Source organism: Pteropus vampyrus, unplaced genomic scaffold (genome assembly GCF_000151845.1).
Source record: "Pteropus vampyrus isolate Shadow unplaced genomic scaffold, Pvam_2.0 Scaffold327, whole genome shotgun sequence".
NCBI lineage: Eukaryota > Metazoa > Chordata > Mammalia > Chiroptera > Pteropodidae > Pteropus > Pteropus vampyrus.
The window spans coordinates 638,974-656,694 of NW_011889108.1; the positions used below are offsets into that span (position 1 = coordinate 638,974).

The window sequence follows — 17,721 nt, forward strand, 5'->3', positions numbered from 1 at the left end:
CTGCGTGAAGCCTCGGGGCTCTCTAGCCTTCAGCAGCTGCTGGGCTGCTTCTTTGTGGTCTAGCCTTGCACTGCTTCCAGTCAAATGCAAGATCTGAATTTTACAAGGACCTGGGGCCTTCCAGGCCACAGCGGTCTCCTCCTTCTCCCATACCCCCAGTGCAGCATTCCACCCTGACCTTGTCTTCCCTCTCCTGGGTGGAGCTCTGTGTGTGTGTGTGTGTGTGTGTGCGCGCGCGCGCGCGTGCACACGCACACGCGTGCTCCTTTACCTAGGTGGTTCTGTGTTGGGGAGCTCCCTCTCCTGAGTACATTGAGTCTGTGTGTTGCTCCTACGCTGGGTGGTTTCTGTGTGGGTTGCTCCATGTCCTGAGAGGGTTCATGGGGGTACTCCCCTTCCTGGATGGGGCTGTGTGTGTGCCCCCTCTTCTGGGTGGGTTTGTAGGGAGGGTGCTCCTCCTAGGTGGGTCTGTGTGAAGGGTGCTCCCTTTGGGTAGGGCTGCGTTTGTGTAGGTGTTCCCTCCTGAGGATCTGTGGGTAGGTAGTGCTCCCTCTTTTGGGTGGGTCTGTGTGGGGGTGCTTCTTCTGGGTAGGGCTGGCCACACAGGCATGGTGCTCCCTCTTCTGGGGGGGGGCTGTGGGGTGTGGTCCCAGCACTCTATCCCACCCTACTTGTCTAATCACAGTTGTACATGTGCTGAGCCTCAAAGGGAGCAGAGAGATTTGGGTGACAGCCTACAATCAGAAAAAGCCCAGCTGGAGAGTGAGCACCCTCTGTGGTGTGCTACCTACCCTGCCAATTCATGATGTGGATACAGGCTGGCCTGTTTCTGGCTGCTTTGGTTTCCAGTATCTTGTAGCCAACAGCTAATGGTGAGGAAAACCTGAGGCACTTTATAGAGGTAACTTAGACTGGTCAGACCACTCAGCGAGGGGAACCCCTCACAACATTCACCTTCCTTATTCTCCTTTTAGCAGATAAAGCAACAGCCATTGCGTGGAGTGGTCAGTTCTTTATTCTTATTTATTTGTAATTTTATTCATCCATAAAAGGTCAAGATATATAACTGCTGGGTTACTGGGTGGGAGGGGCTCCCTCAAGGGTCAAGAACTTAAAACATTCCCATTGGAGGACCTAGTCCAATAGGGGAAGTATCTCAGGGGTACTTCCATTCTGCTTGCTGGGAGATACTATTTTAGAAGTGACAGCAGCTGTAGTATTGCTGAAAGGCCGAAGTTAGTAACAATGGAGAATGGGCACCTCAAACCTCTGGAGCCAGGGGATGACCCAGACTTCAGAGTAGCAACTGAGAGTCTGAAACAAAGAAGAACATGAGAATTGTGCTGCATGTCACCGAGGCCACCCACCTTACTGAGGCCACCCGCATAAAGCTCTGTAGAGTTTCCAGTATTGCTGCCTGTGGACTGTGCCTGTGTGTACATGTGTGTGTGCGTGTGTGCGTTTTCCTTACTGAAGAGGTGAGACTCCTTTGCCTTACCCGCTTTAAGGTGTGGTTGGTCTGGAATTCACAGTTGTCCAGACTGGGGTGCTTGGTTTTCTTGCAAGTAGTTCTGCCAATTTCCATATTGAGCATATATTTCAGGCCTTTCACTATCTAAAGAAAACAGAGAGCAGGGCCTGGGTTACTTGGTTCAGGTCAGGAGGGATGGCAGCTCCTCTAGCAGCAGGAGGTAGCATGAAGTCAGGTGGTAAAGATGCCCTGATAGGACTGGTCCATGCCACCTGGAAAGGGAGCGAGCAGTGGATAGGGAACATGGAACTTACCAGAACCACGGTGAGAAGGAAGCCTGCAACTGGATCCCAGAACCCTCCCTGTTCCCTCCTTTATTGCCTCTTCTCATTCCTGCTCAGGAACCTAGCTCCTGGTCCCAGGGGTGAGATAGGCTCTGTGTCCTGTCTTAGGGACAACTCCTTCCTGCCCAGGACTCTCCCTCAGGAGGCAGCAAACTAGGGCTGCCCTTGAGGCTGCCCTGGCCCCTGGCCAAAGGTGAAGTTCTGCCCCCTACCTGACTCCATGCCCTAACCACCCACTGGTGCCTGCCCTGCGTGGCTTTTACATGGGATGAGTGCAAGCAGGCTGCTGGCTCTCCTCACCATTCCTGACAGTGGTGTGGATATATATTATAAATAAATGATCGAATGAATGAATGAATGAATGAATTTGGTTTCAAACTAGCCTTTCTCCACTTGGACGTGGTGGCAACCTGGTTCATTCCCCTCATTTGTGGTCTCAGAGGAGTCAGAGAAAAAGTCCTCAATTTTCAATCTCAGCCCCATTAAGTGCCCATTAAGTGCCAAGTGAAATAAAGTCCCCAGTTTTACTGAGGGATAATTCCCCCAAAAAGGCCTTTGGGCACCGGGCACAGGGAATCTCAGACTTGGAGCTTTTCTACAGGAGGCCACAGCCTCACACAGTCCCTGAGGCTGTATCCTTGGAGGGATGATACTTGGGCTGTTCTCTTGGAAAACCTTATAAAGCCTTTCCCACACCAGACTGCCTTCTACAAGGTGCTTTTCCAATAAAAATACAGTGCTCTTAAAAGGTTTGCAATTTCCAGAAAGATAAAGATAGAAATCACCTATAATCCTGTGACTCAAGGGTAACCAACCATTGATAGTGTGTAAAAACTATAGTGTCCTTCTTCCTTTCCTCATCACTGCACATCCATGGGAGTGTGTGGATTTTGTCCAAAGCTAGTTCCCCACATCTATGTAACTTGCTTTTGAATGACTGTATGGTAGCCTTGATTTTATTAGCAAAGACAGAAATCACCAGGCAGACACCTCGTGACTGTTCTGCATCCCTTATCCAAGGTTGACCCTGTGTTCTTGGGACACAGATGAGCAAGGCCTGGCTCTGCCCTGTAAGGTCCCCTCTAGAAAGGAGAGCACTGAGCCATCAGTGTGACAGCCTCATAGAGTACGATATTAGGGGAAGGTTGGAAGAGGAGGGGTTTCTTTGTAGGGAAGGGGGTACATCTTGGGTAAAGCTCAAATGTTGAAGAACAAGACCCAGGTGGAAAATGTCGAGCGGTCCTTTGGGGCTGCGGTGTGGGTAAGGGGGTGAGGCAGGAGTGGGATGCTGGGCATGGGCAGCTCTAGCAGGTGGTGCAGTAGGCCCCTCCAAGAGGGCAGCACCTTCATCAGTTTGGTTCTGTGACCTAACTTCCAGTTTCTCCCCACTGGCAGCCTTCAGCAGGCCCACCTATGGTTCTGCCTTCCTCAGTGCTGCTACTGGTGGCTCTGCCCAGAAAAAGCTGGTTTCAGTCAGTAACAGATTGCTCTAGGACTTTTTGTTCAACTCTAGTGACACTGATTTGTGCTCCTCGTAGGCTATCTGTAGCTGCTGCTGTTAGCCACCTGGCCTGGTCTGTGTTCTAGATGGCCAGGGTACTCGATGGGAGGGCCCCTGGTAGGACAGGTGGCCTGGCCTCCTAGTGATGTCCTTGAGATGCTGGCCGCAAGAACCCAGACCATCACCTGGACCAGGGCTTTGCTGATGTGGGACTCCTTGAACAAGAAGATGTCATTTGTATAGTTGTTGAACCTTTCAATGCTGTGTCTGGCTGCTTTGAGGACTCCTGGGTCATTGGTCTTGATTGTTTTGGGAAATCCTGGCTTTACACATGAGTTAAAAATCTGGTAACAAACATCTGAAAGAGAAACACAGAACCAGAAAAGAACATTGTTGTTAGTGGCGCCCTTGGTCCAGGTGTCACACCTCATACCTTAGCACTCACTTCTCTCTGCTCCCAGTGTGGCCTCTAGCCCCTCTAGCTCTTCCCTCGCTTGTTCAATCACCCCAACCTGTTCAGACCTCACTCATGGTGTATTTCTTATGCATCCTTATGGTTGCCCCTTACTGTAAGCTGAGGACCAGGTGAGGTCCTCCTTACAATGATGAATAAGATATAGTTAGTTCCCTCCCCTATTCCTGCTCACACAGCCTCCTACGGTACCCAGGGCTATTTCTAACATTGTTAAAGAAAATCTAAACAAGTCTGAAGGTGGCAGAGCCTCGGGACAGGATGCATCCTCAGGGTGTAAGGAGCAGTTACTCCAGCTAGCTTTCAAGGCCACCATCTGGCCTTGCCCTGTCAGCTTGTCCTCAATAAGTGGACCTTGGAAAAGTGCCCAAAGGCTGGTCCTTTCTTCTCACTTGTAAGAAGGGCTGCTGCCATTCTCTGCCTCAGGGACTCTTGTTAGAACCCATCCAGATTCCAGGCCCTGCTTGTAAGCACCCCCCACTCCTCAGCACCATAACACCTGGCACCCCTCAATTGCTGCCTCATTTTGCACTGTTTTGGGTACAAGTCTGAGGGCAGGCTGAGGCCTAGGTGACTTTATCCCATGCAGTTCCCCTATGGAGCTGGCATGTGGTGGAGGGAAGTCTGAGGGCAGGCTGAGGCCTAGGTGACTTTATCCCATGCAGTTCCCCTATGGAGCTGGCATGTGGTGGAGGTCCTGTCTCGAGGGGACCCATAGTTGTATAAGATGCGGGAAGCAACATGAGGGGCTTCTCCTCATCCATCACATCCCCCCGCCTCTGACAAAGTTGGACAGAACCAGGGACTCTGATACCTCTTTGTTCTTCATGTCCTTTGCTCCCAGCTTCCACAAGTAATGGAGCCTGGGTGAACCTGAGGGTCCTCCCTGAAGAAGAACCTGACTTTTCAGTCCTTTGTCCAGCTCCCCACAGGCTGAGCTGTCCTCATCCTGCAGGCACAGGGGACTCAGAAACTTTTGTTTGCTGGAGCTCACATTCCACAAGTAAACAGGTAAGAAAAATATCAGAGCAGTGGATGAGGAAAGGCAGGAGTCGTACCTGTGTGTAGGGATGCAGAGTCTGGCCTCACCATCTACACAGGTCCAGAGGAAGAGCCTGAGAGCCATTTGTGGGCCACAGGGCAGAAGGTGGCCCAGGGCTCAGGGGACCACATGGCTAAAACAAGGAGGACACAGGGAGAAGTGCTGGGAGGCAAGGCCAGACAGGTGTGGGTGTGTACTCACTCAGGTTACAAACTTTGGATTTTATTATAAAGAATATAAGAATGTGAAAAATTCACAGGCTCCATATAACAACAAGTGAATGGTGGCCTATTCTGGTTGGTGACTCATGGATGAATTTATTTTGCCAATTTTACTATGATGGTCATGAACTACTTGTATATCAAAATAACAAAATGTTAAAAGTTGTGGGGGAAAATCTAAATAAATTAGGGGGAGGGAGGATGGGTAAGAGGGTTTATAGGTCTGTGAACTTCTTCTCTTTACCAAGACTTTCCCCATATTTTCCTGAGATGTCAGTATGCCAGACATGATCCAGAGCTGAGCTGCTCTACAAGGCTGGCACCGGCCCAGTCAGCAATTTTATTTCATTAACTAAAGTAAACAGAGTGTTCAGCTCTTCGGTGGCACAGCTGGTGTCGGGTGCTCTGTAGCTGAACGTGGCGGCCATGGCTGCTGTCTGGTTTGGTGCAGGCAGGGATGTTGCGTCCTTGCAGATGTGAGTTTAGCATGTGGCAGAGGTGCCCAAGCAGCAGGAAGTGGAGACTTGGGGTATGTGGGCAGCAGCAACGTTAACCAGACAAGCTTCCTGCTTAGAGATCCCTGTTGCCCTGTGCTACCACCCTTCCATTCCACACAGGCTCTAGCTGAGACTGGAGAGACCCAGGTACATTTGGGTTATAGACAGGTGTTGTTTCAAAAGATAATGGTGGCAAGGGATATGGGCTTCTCGGGATAGTCAAGGTACCAGTTGGTTCCCTGGGCTGTGAAGAAATAAACATTTAGAAATACAGCAGCATCCTGCCATCTGGGGCTGACCCACACTGCCCAATCAAGCAGGACCCAACCTGGTCAGTGAGTCTTCCCCAGCTGGTTCCCTGGGTCCAAAGGCAAAACGTCAAGCCTAAACTCACGATTCCGCTGCAGGGCTCCCTATGCTTTAGCAGCCCTTCCCAACAGAGGGTTATGGCCATCTGCTGGTCTCTTTTTTTCAGAGCTTTGTCTTCTGCAGGCATCATCTGAGATTCTCCTTTCCAATAACCCAGGCCTCATATGACATCCCCACAGAAGCTGGGCTGAAGCTTTCACTTGAGGTGTCTGAAGATGGAAGCAACGAAAATTGTTTCTGTCCCTTGAGCACTAGGAGCTGGGTTGATCAGGCTGTGTCAGGCCCTAGAACCTTCATTTCCCCTACCAATGTGGCTCTGACTCAGGTGGGCCTGTGTACACATGTGGGGGATGGCTGCTCCTGGGGTACCTGTGCTTACTGACCATAGGAAGATGGGTGTGGATTTCAGTTTTAACAAACACTGTTTTAGAAAACAGCTTGGTTTCTGCTCATCACTGTAGTCTACACAGTGGAGAAAGAAAAAAGCCTCTTTGAGGGCGGGATCGTGTCTCGTTATTACATGGTCCCCCACTGCCCATTGTGGGTTAATACATTTATTAATTTGTAAAAATTACATTCATTGCATTATCCGATTATAAGCTTACCTATTTTTAGTAGGAAATTTAAAAAATACCTAATATTTTAGCAAAATTATGAGAAATTCTTATTATCTCCAAGGTAACACCACTGTCAACTGTTTTTAAATAAAATGTATTACATTTAATTTTGCTTGAATTTAGCAGAATTAAAACGTTTAAGTGAAACCAGATGTGGCTGAACCTCTGATGAATATGATGTTAGTTCCTAAGTTATTCTGGTAAAGTTATAAAAAAGTTATGAAAAATATTGAAGCTGATTTATTTTTATTTAACTCCATGTTTCCTAAATTATAGGCTTCAGGTCAACACAGGGGTCCAAACAAACAATAAAACTCCATTTTTAATTTTTAAAAAGTTGACAAGTCAAACCGATTTTTAGAATGATTTAAGAGAAATTAACAAAGAAGGGCTGATCATGAAGAAAAGCATCCCAATGAGGTGACTCCTGCAGGGAGAAAACATGCATTCAAGTGGGTGCTGAGCCCATGGTGAGCTCCCTGGGAGCCGGCCTGGGGGCCAGCCCTTCCGGAAGACAGCAGGCAGGAAGGGCATCTGGGCTTTGTGCCAGGGCGCTGAAGTCTGAGGGAGCAGGAAGAGCCTGCTCTTTTCACACCTTTGCAGGGGTGGTGCTCACCCCATTCTACAGGTGAGGAAACTGAGACCTCAGAGGAGTGCAGGGCAGGTTTAAACCCAGGTTTGACTAATTCTAAAAACGATGTTTTTTTTTTCTCATTCAAGAAGTATGTGTGTGTGTGTGTGTGTGTGTGTGTGTGTGTGTGTATTTGGCAGCTTTTATGGGCAATGCCAAGATGACTTTGAGACTGGGGAGTCCACAGTATAGGAAGAAAGGAGGCATGCATACCTGGGCTGGACAGGTTCCAGGAAGGTGACTGTAACCTGTGCATAGAGAGTGCTGAGGGAGGAGCACTGCCCACTTCCAAAGGGTCCCTTCCCTGTAGGGGCCAGGGGATGTGGAGGGAAGATCAAGATGACCTCAGGGCAGTGCAAGCCACTGAGCAGGGTATGATGTGCTTGTGACCGAGGGGCACCCCCAGGATGCACAGCTGTAACAACAGGAGGGGACAAGCACAGTGTGCAGATGGAAAATGCTGGAGGACATGGAGGAAGACAGCTGAGTTCCAGCCCTCAGAGCATCGGGATGCCACCAGCTTTCTGCCTGCTCATGTGGACTCTTGCCTGGGATGGTGCAGATAGTGTCCTCAGACAATAGGCCTTGGAGAGCTGACACTGAGACCCAACATCTGGGTAAGAATCAGCCATGGGAGTACCAAGGCACAGACCCTCCCTATCTGCCTGTGAACAGTTCAGACTTGCTGCAGGAACAGGGATGACTAAGGGCTGTGCCAGGCCTGCACCAGTGGATCCCTGGACCATGTCCCCTGCACCCCTAGTCCTCTCCAATCTTCCATGTATTAAAGACATCTAGGGGTCTCTCCTCTCCCTAGTGATCAAAACGGGAATCAAAGCTTCAAAAGAAATTCTGATGTTTCTCACTTAAAAATGTAATTTTTCTATACGAATCACAAAATGATTCATACTCTAGCACACTGCTCCTGTTCCTGTCGCATCTCCATATCCCCTTCAGAACAATGACACTGACCCTGGATTTGCTTTTAGCATGCCAGTCTCTGCAGGCTACCCTCATGGACACTGCCCTGTCCTCTGTGAGCAGAGGACTATATTTATAGGCCCACTAGTATGTGTTGACAGGAAAACAGCTAAGAGTTTCAGTCAGAGCCACAGGCGAATAGGTGACACCACAGCTTGGGAGGACTGTCAATAATGGGAGTATTCGTTGCAGCATCAACAGTTAAGTGTTTCTAGGCAGATTAAAGAGGGTATAATCTGCCTTCAAATTTCCATGAACATACATGCAAATGTCCCATAAGAGACATGGGACAAAGACTTCCTGACAACAGTTGATAAAATAATCCATTAGTGAATGTTTTTGGTAAACATCCCTTAATTTACTCTTCTGAAAAACTGACACACTGGATGCATATCCAGTAGGGGGGAACCAGAACCTGGGACATTGGCCACGTGTCTACATCCATATGGAGGATCAGACTTTTCGGAGAGAACTCCTGTCCTCTTGGGTCTGCCCATCCTGTGCACTGTCCTGCATGTGGAGGGAAAGGGGTACTCAGGGGAGGCTGGGATTCTCCACCACTTTCCTCTTTCAGGAGGTTTCTAGGTGCTGCCTGGGATGTGGAGATAACCCAAGTATGAAACCATCCCCGAGAAGAGAGCCCCAGGGTGTTTAAAAGCCAAACACTGGCAGCCTATGCTAGTGTCCTCCTTGTGTCACCTTCAGGTGGCTGCTTGGGCTTTCCTGGCCATTATCATGAAACTGATGTAGGAATTCTCTAAGTTCTGTAGGGCTCAGTGGTGGGGGATAGGATGGGGGTGGGTGGGAAGCTGCTGGAGGCTCTGCATTTAAGTCAGTGCAAGTTTAGTGCCTGAGTGTGGGAGAAGCCAGATGTTCTGATGGTACCACCATCAGGGGCCTGCCCCCGCCCTCCCTCCACCACGCCACGGGAAGGCTCTGGAATCTACTTATTGTGGGCAAGGTGCCAGAACCTTTTTGGAGGAGCCCCCATCAGCCTCCTGCTCCTGGAGCGCACTGTCTAGAGGGCTGGGCCTAAGGACTGGGGAGGTAGGTGGTGACTGTCAGGCTCAGGGGTGCTGGTGTCCACTCTGCCTACCTGGAGATGTCATCCTAAGCCCTGTGCCTCTCTGCTCCTCTCATATGATACGAAAATTCAGTGCCATTTATTCCAAGAGTCGCCCCCCTCCCCCAGCTGTGTTTTGGGGGCTCTGAGTAATGATTAGGCCCATCTTTCTTAGGGTACGTATTATTTTGGCACAAACAGGATGCTGGCCTTAACTCATTGGGATATGCCCGGAGTTTGAATCTCAGCTCTGGCTTTCACTGACTGTGTAGCTTTGGGCAAGCTGCTTAACCTCTCTGAGCCTCTATGTCCTCATCTGTAAAATAGAGATGATGATAGCATTGACTTCACAGGGTAGTGGTGAGACTATATGAGATGTAACAGATAGGGCTCTTAACAATAAATGCCATGCAATAGTGTAATTATTATCAAGAATTATATCAAATATGCAATATGGCTACAGTGTGAGTCTCTGAGGGCAAATTGGTGTCCTCCACTGGAAGAAAAATCTCAAGATTCAGAGAGTGGGTTAGTAGCCCTCATGGGCCCCAACACAGTTCCCAAGGCCCCTCTCCAGGATGCAGGGGTGGAATGGACCCTCCCTTGATGTAGGTGGTCTCTTGGCATGACAGGTGCTCCCAGCCCTTACTACTGGTAACTGAAGACTGATGTCACCTTGTAGGTGGAAGGAATGATGGCTTCTGGACCCCAGGCCCCGGACCACATGGCCTCAAAATGAAAAGATGGGCCACTGCCAGCTTGGCTGGGGGTGGCGGGGTGACATGGTGGCTAAGTGGAGCTTCCTTGGAGAGCTAACAGACTGAGAAAGAAGGGCTCTTCATTTTCAACTGAAGGCAAAAAGGCTAAGGAAACTGATGTAGCAATTCCCTAAGTTCTGCAGGGCTCAGTTGGGGGCTGGTGAAGCTGCTGGGTCTCTGCATTTAGGTCAGTGCAGTTTAGTGCCTGGTTATGGAGAGAAGCCAGATGCTCAGATGGCACCATCCTGTGGGTACTTGACCCTCCTCACCATGGGAAAACTCTGGAATCTGTTCTCAGGAGGTGAGAGAGAGGCTGAGGAAGCTTTGGGGTGGGGTAAGGGGTTGGGGAGAACCAGGTCGGGGACTAGGTTCCCATCTCTGGTCCACCACCAGAGGGGTCTCCAAGTCCCTCATTTTGAGGCCCTTGCTGAGGGCGTTATCTGTCAAGTGAAGGAAGCACCAGAAAAGATCCAAGCCAGGGTAGGATGGGGTGGGGCGGTAAAGCACAGGGGCTGCCAACACCACACAGACTCAGGAGCAGGGCAAGAGTGGGCAGCTGCAAGAATCTGGGGCCCAGTGAGAATGCCTTCTGTGGCCACAGCAGTCAAGCCTCTCCAGGGGCCTGAGGAGGATGGGTTATTTATTCATTTCATGGGTCATGAGACTGATGCTTAGGAAGGCTCCAGGCTCCACAGCTAGCAGGTTCAGGGAATCTGTGTGCCCCAAAGTCCTCTGAATGTGTGTGGACTGTGGACCCTCTATCTGGGTCTTGGTGGCAGAGAGCAGATCTGACAGGGGAGGGCCCAGGGAGAGGCCATCTCCCTCATCTGTTGAGGCAGGCGCAGCTGTGGATGGGGGAGTGGATTGGAGAGGCCTCTGTCCAGTGCAAAACACCAGCTGAGAGGCAACAATCCTGCCAGTGAAAGGCACTGATAGTTAGTTAAAGATTTCCCATGAAATCCTAGTGCTATCCCTGCTTTGTTAGGAGAGGAACCTGAAGTAAATAGAAAGAACTTAGAAAATAATTGCCAGTAGTATGAATAACTAAATGTCAGTACCATTGAGAAGGCAGGCACCACATCCCCCAGGGAGCGCCTTCACTAAGGTTCGAGAATTAGTGCGCTTCTCTGGTCTGAGCATCTCCCTTCTTTCTCTGGCTTGTCTCATCCTATAGGCACTAGGGGGGCACAGGAAGACAGTGGCATCCAATCAGGCCAGGCCAGGAAGGGAGTGTCAGGGCATCACTGTGCGAGCTAAGAATGAAGCTCGGGGAAAGAGAAGAGGCTCAGTGTCCTGTCTCCATCGTCCCTGAGTGCAGCACCCACCTGAGATGGTCCAGAGGCCTGAGACAATGCCACCATGAGGGAGTGTTACCCTTCCATGGACTGAGGGCTCTGGGGCTTTCTCTTTGTCACTAGTCCTACCTGAACACCTTCCACTTGGTCTCCTGTGGCCAGGCTCCAGCATCCTTCTGAAGAGGGAGGAGGGCAGAAACCAGCCACCCTCTGGGCACTGTACCTGCTCCCTGGGCAGTGGCTGTGTGACTTTAGCAGGTCACTTCAGCCCTCCAGCACCAGCTTCCTCATTAGTTAAAGGAGGTGTGATGGGGGCTCTCTAGGTTTCCACCAGAATCCATGGACCATTGATTCTGGTGCTGGGAGGGCATCTCCAGCTCTGTCAGTGCGTGTGGGGTTGAGTGGGGGGAAGCATTCACTGGCTGTGTGACTTGGGTAAGTCACCTATCCTAGCAGTGCCTCAGTTTCCTGGTGCAAAGGCCATGTGTCTCTCTTCTTCCCCATCTCCCCCAGCATTGGCCTGGCAGGAAGGACGATGGTGTCTGATCATCACGGGCCCTAATCATCAGGCCAAGTCACAGGACAGCAGCCAGCAGGCAGGAAGGATAAGCCATAAGATAGCAACCGTCTAACCACGGACATCCCTGTGCTCAGTCTTTGAGGAGGGGTCATGGGGAGCCTACCTTGGGAAGAAGGTCCTCTCTAGCTACCCCGTGGATGCAGGGAGCATCAACAAACAGAAGATGCTTCTCAGGCGGCTTACATATCCCCATCCCTGAACCACGTGAAGGCAGCTGCAGCCAGCACTCTGGGTCCCAGCACCTCGCTGTATTGTTCTCTGGGGCCGCCCAACCAGGAACACGCCTCGGGGTCCTAAGAGTGTGGGGAGTTTAAGGCAGCCCGGTCTCCACCTGGCAATATCCAAATGGTGTCTTGGAGAGGCAGAGATGAGGGGAAACCCTCTTCTTACCTGGGGAAGGGACTTCTGTGGCGTTCAAGACTAGGCCGCAGAAGGCAAGTAGCGCCCTGGCGGGTTGCATGGCTGTGCGGAAGGCAGTTACTGCTGTGGATTGCCCGGGCAGGTGCTGGAGAGCTTGGGGCCTAGGTGGGGGCTGCCTGCCCTGCAGCGGGGAGGGCGTGGTGGTTTCTTGCTGAATCATTTTGACCAGAAGTTCTTCACCTCCACATCTGTTAGCTACAAAGTCAACCACTTCCTTTATTAAAGTTTCCAAAGTGCGATTCTTCTCAAGGGGAGGAGGAAGAAAATGAGACCTATGAACAAAGCTGCTGCCATCTTCTACCCTCGAAACACACATGGAAGAGATGTTGCATTAAAAAATTAACAGGAATTTTCGGAAGCAGAATCACTTAGATTTCCTTCTCCAAACCATACTTCTGAGGCTCCAAGACTCCAGCCTTCTGAGGTTCTGAGTGGCCCCATGCAGGGGACTGTCTGCCTGTTGGTGTGAGTGGACAACTCTTCCCCCAACTCCAGAAGTGGGCAGGAAACAGGCAGACTGCAGTTTCAGAGGATGAATGTGGTCAGGGCACACACTGGTGATTTCTGCACCTGGAATCCAGAGACCAGCAGTGTTTGCTGATTGATGAATCAAGCCCATCTTTGGCTCAAAGTTAGTGGAGAAGAAAGAACAGTATGTGGCCCAGAGGTTCTAGTACTCCCCGCAGAGCGCCTGTTAACATGTCAGACCCAGCATTAGGAGTGAGGCTCTGGAGCCAAATGGCAGGAGTTTGTTCCAATCGAGCTCTGACTGTTAACACCTGTTGGCCTTGGGTGTGGGACAGGCTCTTATGCTTGTTTCCCCCTTGATAGGGTTGTGGTCAGGATTTGAGGACTTCCTCAATGTAAATACTAAAGGCCTGGATAGAGTAAGCTGTGTGGGCAGTTCATGCACTCCTCCAGACTTCTGGGCAACACAGGAGATGCCCCAGTCTTAATGCTCCTGGTGCCATCTAGACCTTGCATGCTCTAACATTCCCCCAGTTGGTCGGACAGGCAAATCCTGAATCAACACTTGCATTTTAACACTGTCCAGAGGACGATCTGTCCCAGATGGTTCCTACTGGGTCCTACCGTATTCTAGGTAGGGGATCTGGGTTTTGTGTGACTTGGCAAATGGCAGGGACAAACCATGTAACCTCTTGAGGCCCCTTAGGTTCCTGGCTGCTGTGAAGACTGTTAGAGTGGACTGAAAAACATTGATTAGCTGTTTTGTCACCAAAAAGGACTTATTTAGGAAAAAGAAAGAGTTGCTACTTAGTACGTGTAGACATGGCAAACCATGTGCACACTCTGGCCTGCGTGCCAAGATGGAGGGGTATTTATACAAAAGAAAAGGAAGTTTATGGGAGGGAAGTTAGAAACATAGAGCTTTATTATAAACATAGGGTTCTTCCTGTAGGGCTCTCACGTGTAGGGTTCTCATAGCTATACAGAGCGTGAGAACTTCTATAAGCCCTAACTCCTCCCATAGGCCCTCCTGACTGATTATGTTTGCTTAAATTTCCTGTTTGTCTTTATCATCAGCAAAGTGCATTTAGCACAGTGCATGGTAGATTGCAGCATTTAATAAACTATGGCTGCTTTGATAGCCTGCATGTTCCACTAGGCCTGCTATGCAGGTCCTGGTTGCTCACTCTCTGGCTGTCACTTGTTGTGGCGTAAGGGCTCTGGGGTGGTGGCTCCTTGCCAGGCTCTATGGCCTGATCACATTTGCCATGTCTGGGATTCATTCCCAGCAGGGGACTTTTCTGAAAGAGAGGCAAGTGCCATGGCACTGGTGTCTTTGCCAAACTCAGGTGGCAAGTTGTCCTTAGTGCTTGCTGTTAGTGCTGTGGGTTATTTTTGCACTGAGTGAGGCTCAGAGTGATTTTGGGACTTGCCTCAGTCACTGTATGTTCTCTGGGCCTCAGCCTTTTCATCTGTGAATGTGGGTGATGGTTGCATCCCCAGTCCTGCCACCCTCAGAGCTGTGGGGTAAGCAAAGGTACAAGGAGGCCCTTGTTAAGTCACAAAGTGCCATGGCAAGAAGGAGAGCTGATGTTGCATTAGCATTGTTACAGAGTTTTCCAGGCAAAGTGTGTGTGTGTGTGTGTGTGTGTGTGTGTGTGGTGTCATATATGTAGATGTGTCTGTCTGTGTCTCTCTGTATTGTATGTGTCTAGGAGCCTATCTTTGCTTCAGTCTTTATATGGTTTGAATGCGAATGTGTGTGTTTTTCTGAGTGTATACAAAAGATGAGTTTATATATGCTTATGTGCATGTGTGTGTGTGTATCTTTGTGTATGTATGTTGTGAAGGTTAGTTTTATGTGTCAACTTGACTGGGCCATGGGGTGTATCTATGAACGTGTTTCTGGAGATTAACATTTGCATCAGTGGACTGAGTAAAGCAGACAGCCCTTCCCAATGCGAGTGGGACTTATCCAATCCGTTGAAGACCTGAGTAGAATGAAAGACTGAGTAAGAAAGAATTCTCTTCAAGCCAGGATTATTAGTCTTCTGCTTTCGGACTCTGACTTAGATTGGAACAGACACTGTTGCCTCCTGTTTTTTGGGTCTTTGGACTTGGACTGGAACTATAACATTGGTTTTATTGTGTTAGTTAATCCTTATGGTAAATCTCTCTCTCTCTTTCTCTCTCTCTCTCTCTTTTTTTTTTTTTTGAGTTCTGATGCTTGAATTTTAATGGCCTCAAAAGTCTAAGCTTGAGTTACACATTTCATCTTTAAGACTAATGTGGTTGCAAAGATGATGATTTTAAGACTTGGGTATTCTGAATATAAGGTGACCCCCACAAATAAAAAAATAAAAATCTCTCGAGTTCCCACTATGTGTGTGGCCCACCCCTCCCTGCAGTCTGATTTACTTAGGCTGAGACTTGCTGCGTTCACTGATGGTCAGGGTCACAAATCTGTAACTCTCAGTATTTCTACCCAACCCAATCTCTGATTTTCTTACTTTGATTTGGAAAGCACAGGCCCATAGGGAAACCTCTACAATCCTGCAGGCCTCATAGCCAATGCGGCCCAAGCTGTGCAGACCACTTTGGTACCTTGGTGACTGGAATTACCATGCTTAGGAGATAAACTGCTCTTTTTGTGAAAGGCAGGCCCTCATTCACAATAGCAAGTGGGTTCTCCAGGTCATGCATTCCAGTGGATGCTCTCAGCATCAGTTCCTCAGGTGCGGGCCTTTCTTTTGGCTGTTTTTGCATGCACTGAGTGATGAAATGTACAAATGGTTTGGAGAACTCTCCAACTGGAAGGACGGGTGAATCCTCATCAATAATACACTGCAGAAGCCGGAGGGACATTAAACACCCCTGGTTTTTCTGAATCTGAGGATATGGAAACCTCCCAAGAGCAAGCTCCATGAAAGAGATTCCTAAGCTCCAGACATCAGAATGGATTCCATACTGCTCCCCTGAAATTCTTTCAGGTGCCATATAAGCATTTGTTCCAACATACGTCTTGGCTACAGAATTCACCAGCTGAGTGCTAACTCCAAAATCACACATCTTGACCTGTCCTCCTGTGTTTACATATTGGAGGGTTTCACATCTCTATGTAAAACCTTTAAACTCCACAAATAGGTAACAACTGCTACTGCAATCCTTTCAAGGACATGTTCCAGAATTTTCCTATATATGTCCAAAGATCCCCCATCCGTGAATTCTGTACATGTTGAAATCCTGTTTTCTACAAAAAAGTGCACCATAAAACCCTATGATATATGATGAATCACACTTATAAAGAATTTCCAATCAGACATAACTTGCTTCTGAAGCTCCAGTGTAATATCTAGTAGTATGACCTTTACAGCTGATATTTTCCCATTTAGGACATGATATGTTTTGTAGACTGTGCTTCCATTGCCATGACCAACAGTGTCTGGATACCATATGTATTGTTCATTCATCTGGCCATTGGCTAATATATATATTTTTTCAGTTTAATAGAAGACTTCTTTAAGCTACTGCTTGGAAATAAATGTGAGACTGTTGGGCTGCTGTGTTGAGAGGGTCCAGTCCAGGTATTCACCTTCAGGCCATGTATGTTCTGTTCCCCAGGAAGCTTACAGGCTTTTGGAAATATCTTCAGAGGCTCTATTACCTGTCCATTTACTTGCTGTTCCATTACTTTGGGATAATATGACATCATTGCCTTAATTTCTTCAACACTTCTCACTGTAATTCTATTAATTCTATCACCATCTTCATCTTCATATTCAAAAGCTGTGGCTGTTGCTTCAGGCAGAACCTGGCCTATCACAAACAGCACACCCCTGAAGAGTAACTGTGGCTGGGAGTGCACTGTTCAGTCCACTGCACTATTTGGAATCTTGATGTGAATCACCAGCACCTGGTTCACCATGGCATGGAAGGGGCCAATGGCTGGTGACAGCATTACAGGTTAAAGGGGCTCACATCCTGGGGTAGGAGGTTTCTGCTGGCCCCTGGTTAGGTGGTGGATCCAAGGAGACAGAAGAAAAGTGGACATAGGGTGTGAGGGGTATCAGGCTGTATGGGGTTGACGGATGTTTCTCTGAAAACGTGGACTGGGCAAGTGGCAGGGACCAGTAGGAACTAGCGCAGGTCAGAAGGTTCCAGAGTTTGAAGAGGGCAAAACGGTATCCCCCAGCTGTCAGCCGACTGTGTGGTGAGGAGACGGCTGCAAGAAGCCCCATTTTAAGGAAATACAGTGGCAGGTGTCCACTCTTCCTTAGAGGAGAAGGGGAGGGTCTCAGACTGGAAGGGACTCACTCTGGGGCTGTTCGGTGTTTGGAAGGAGCCCAGAAGCTGCCAGACGACGAGAAAGCCGAAGGGAACCCTCTGCCGGAGCGTCAGGGGGCGAGTCCTCTGCCCCACCTCGAGCCAGAGAGCGGGCTCATGCAAAATCGGGCCCTGCCGCCCGCGGTCGTGCATTCTGGAGGCCTCAGCGGCTGCAGCGGTGACGCGGAGAGTACAGTTACACCGGAACCAAAATGCGCAGGTGCAGGGAACCACAGTGCCGCTGGCAGAGCCTCCTTCTGGGCGCCATGTTGGAAGAGGGCAGCTCTCAGGCTGCCGCCTGCCCTTACAGTAAATCTCTACACACACACTGTTGGTTCTGTTTCTTTGGAGAGCCCCTGATTGATACATTTGTGCACATGTGTCTGTGCCTACACGTGTATACATGTGTGTAAGCGTATATTGTTTCTGTGTCTGTGCCTTTGTATGTTAGCATGTTTATGTGTCTGTGTATGTTCTTGTGAATCTGGGTAAAAAGCTTTGTATGTGCGTCTCTGTGCATGTGATCGTGTGTGCACAAGTGCATTTGTGTCTGTATCTGTGCATGTGTGTGATTATGTGTATGTGTGTTATGTGCACTATTTCTGTTCCATCCAAGGCATGCCTGAACGGCTGCAGGTGTGATGGGCTCTGTACTGAGTCTCATTCAT

General features: G+C 49.3%; 1 protein-coding gene and 1 pseudogene across 3 annotated transcripts; both read right to left on the reverse strand.

Annotated features, from left to right (window-relative positions):
- Window positions 1-600: 600 nt before the first annotated feature.
- On the reverse strand, window positions 601-12,412 carry CST7 (cystatin F). 3 transcript variants are annotated; one of them, XM_011378008.2, is made up of 4 exons: window positions 12,233-12,408; window positions 3,502-3,674; window positions 1,499-1,615; window positions 601-1,314 (listed from the first exon to the last, which is right to left on the reverse strand). In XM_011378008.2, exons 1-4 carry the CDS (start codon window positions 12,300-12,302, stop codon window positions 1,237-1,239), a joined length of 438 nt encoding a protein of 145 aa, XP_011376310.1. In that variant the 5' UTR covers window positions 12,303-12,408; the 3' UTR covers window positions 601-1,236. The 3 variants fall into 3 exon arrangements, with proteins under 3 accessions (XP_011376310.1, XP_023377811.1, XP_023377810.1); XM_023522043.1 differs by lacking the exon at window positions 12,233-12,408 and having other exon boundaries at window positions 3,502-4,359; XM_023522042.1 differs by having other exon boundaries at window positions 1,197-1,615; window positions 12,233-12,412.
- A 2,821-nt stretch (window positions 12,413-15,233) lies between these two features.
- Window positions 15,234-16,694, reverse strand: LOC105304083 (annotated as a pseudogene).
- Between the last annotated feature and the right edge of the window lie 1,027 nt (window positions 16,695-17,721).

What these genes read in the sequence shown, in the direction of transcription:
- CST7 (XM_023522042.1), bottom strand. Translation starts at nt 12,302, where the DNA reads ATGCAACCCGCCAGGGCGCTACTTGCCTTCTGCGGCCTAGTCTTGAAC. An exon ending in CACAGAAGTCCCTTCCCCAG is followed by an intron (nt 3,675 to 12,232) that starts GTAAGAAGAGGG and finishes TTTCTCTTTCAG; the next exon opens with ATGTTTGTTACCAGATTTTT. An exon ending in TCAGCAAAGCCCTGGTCCAG is followed by an intron (nt 1,616 to 3,501) that starts GTGATGGTCTGG and finishes TGTTTTCTTTAG; the next exon opens with ATAGTGAAAGGCCTGAAATA.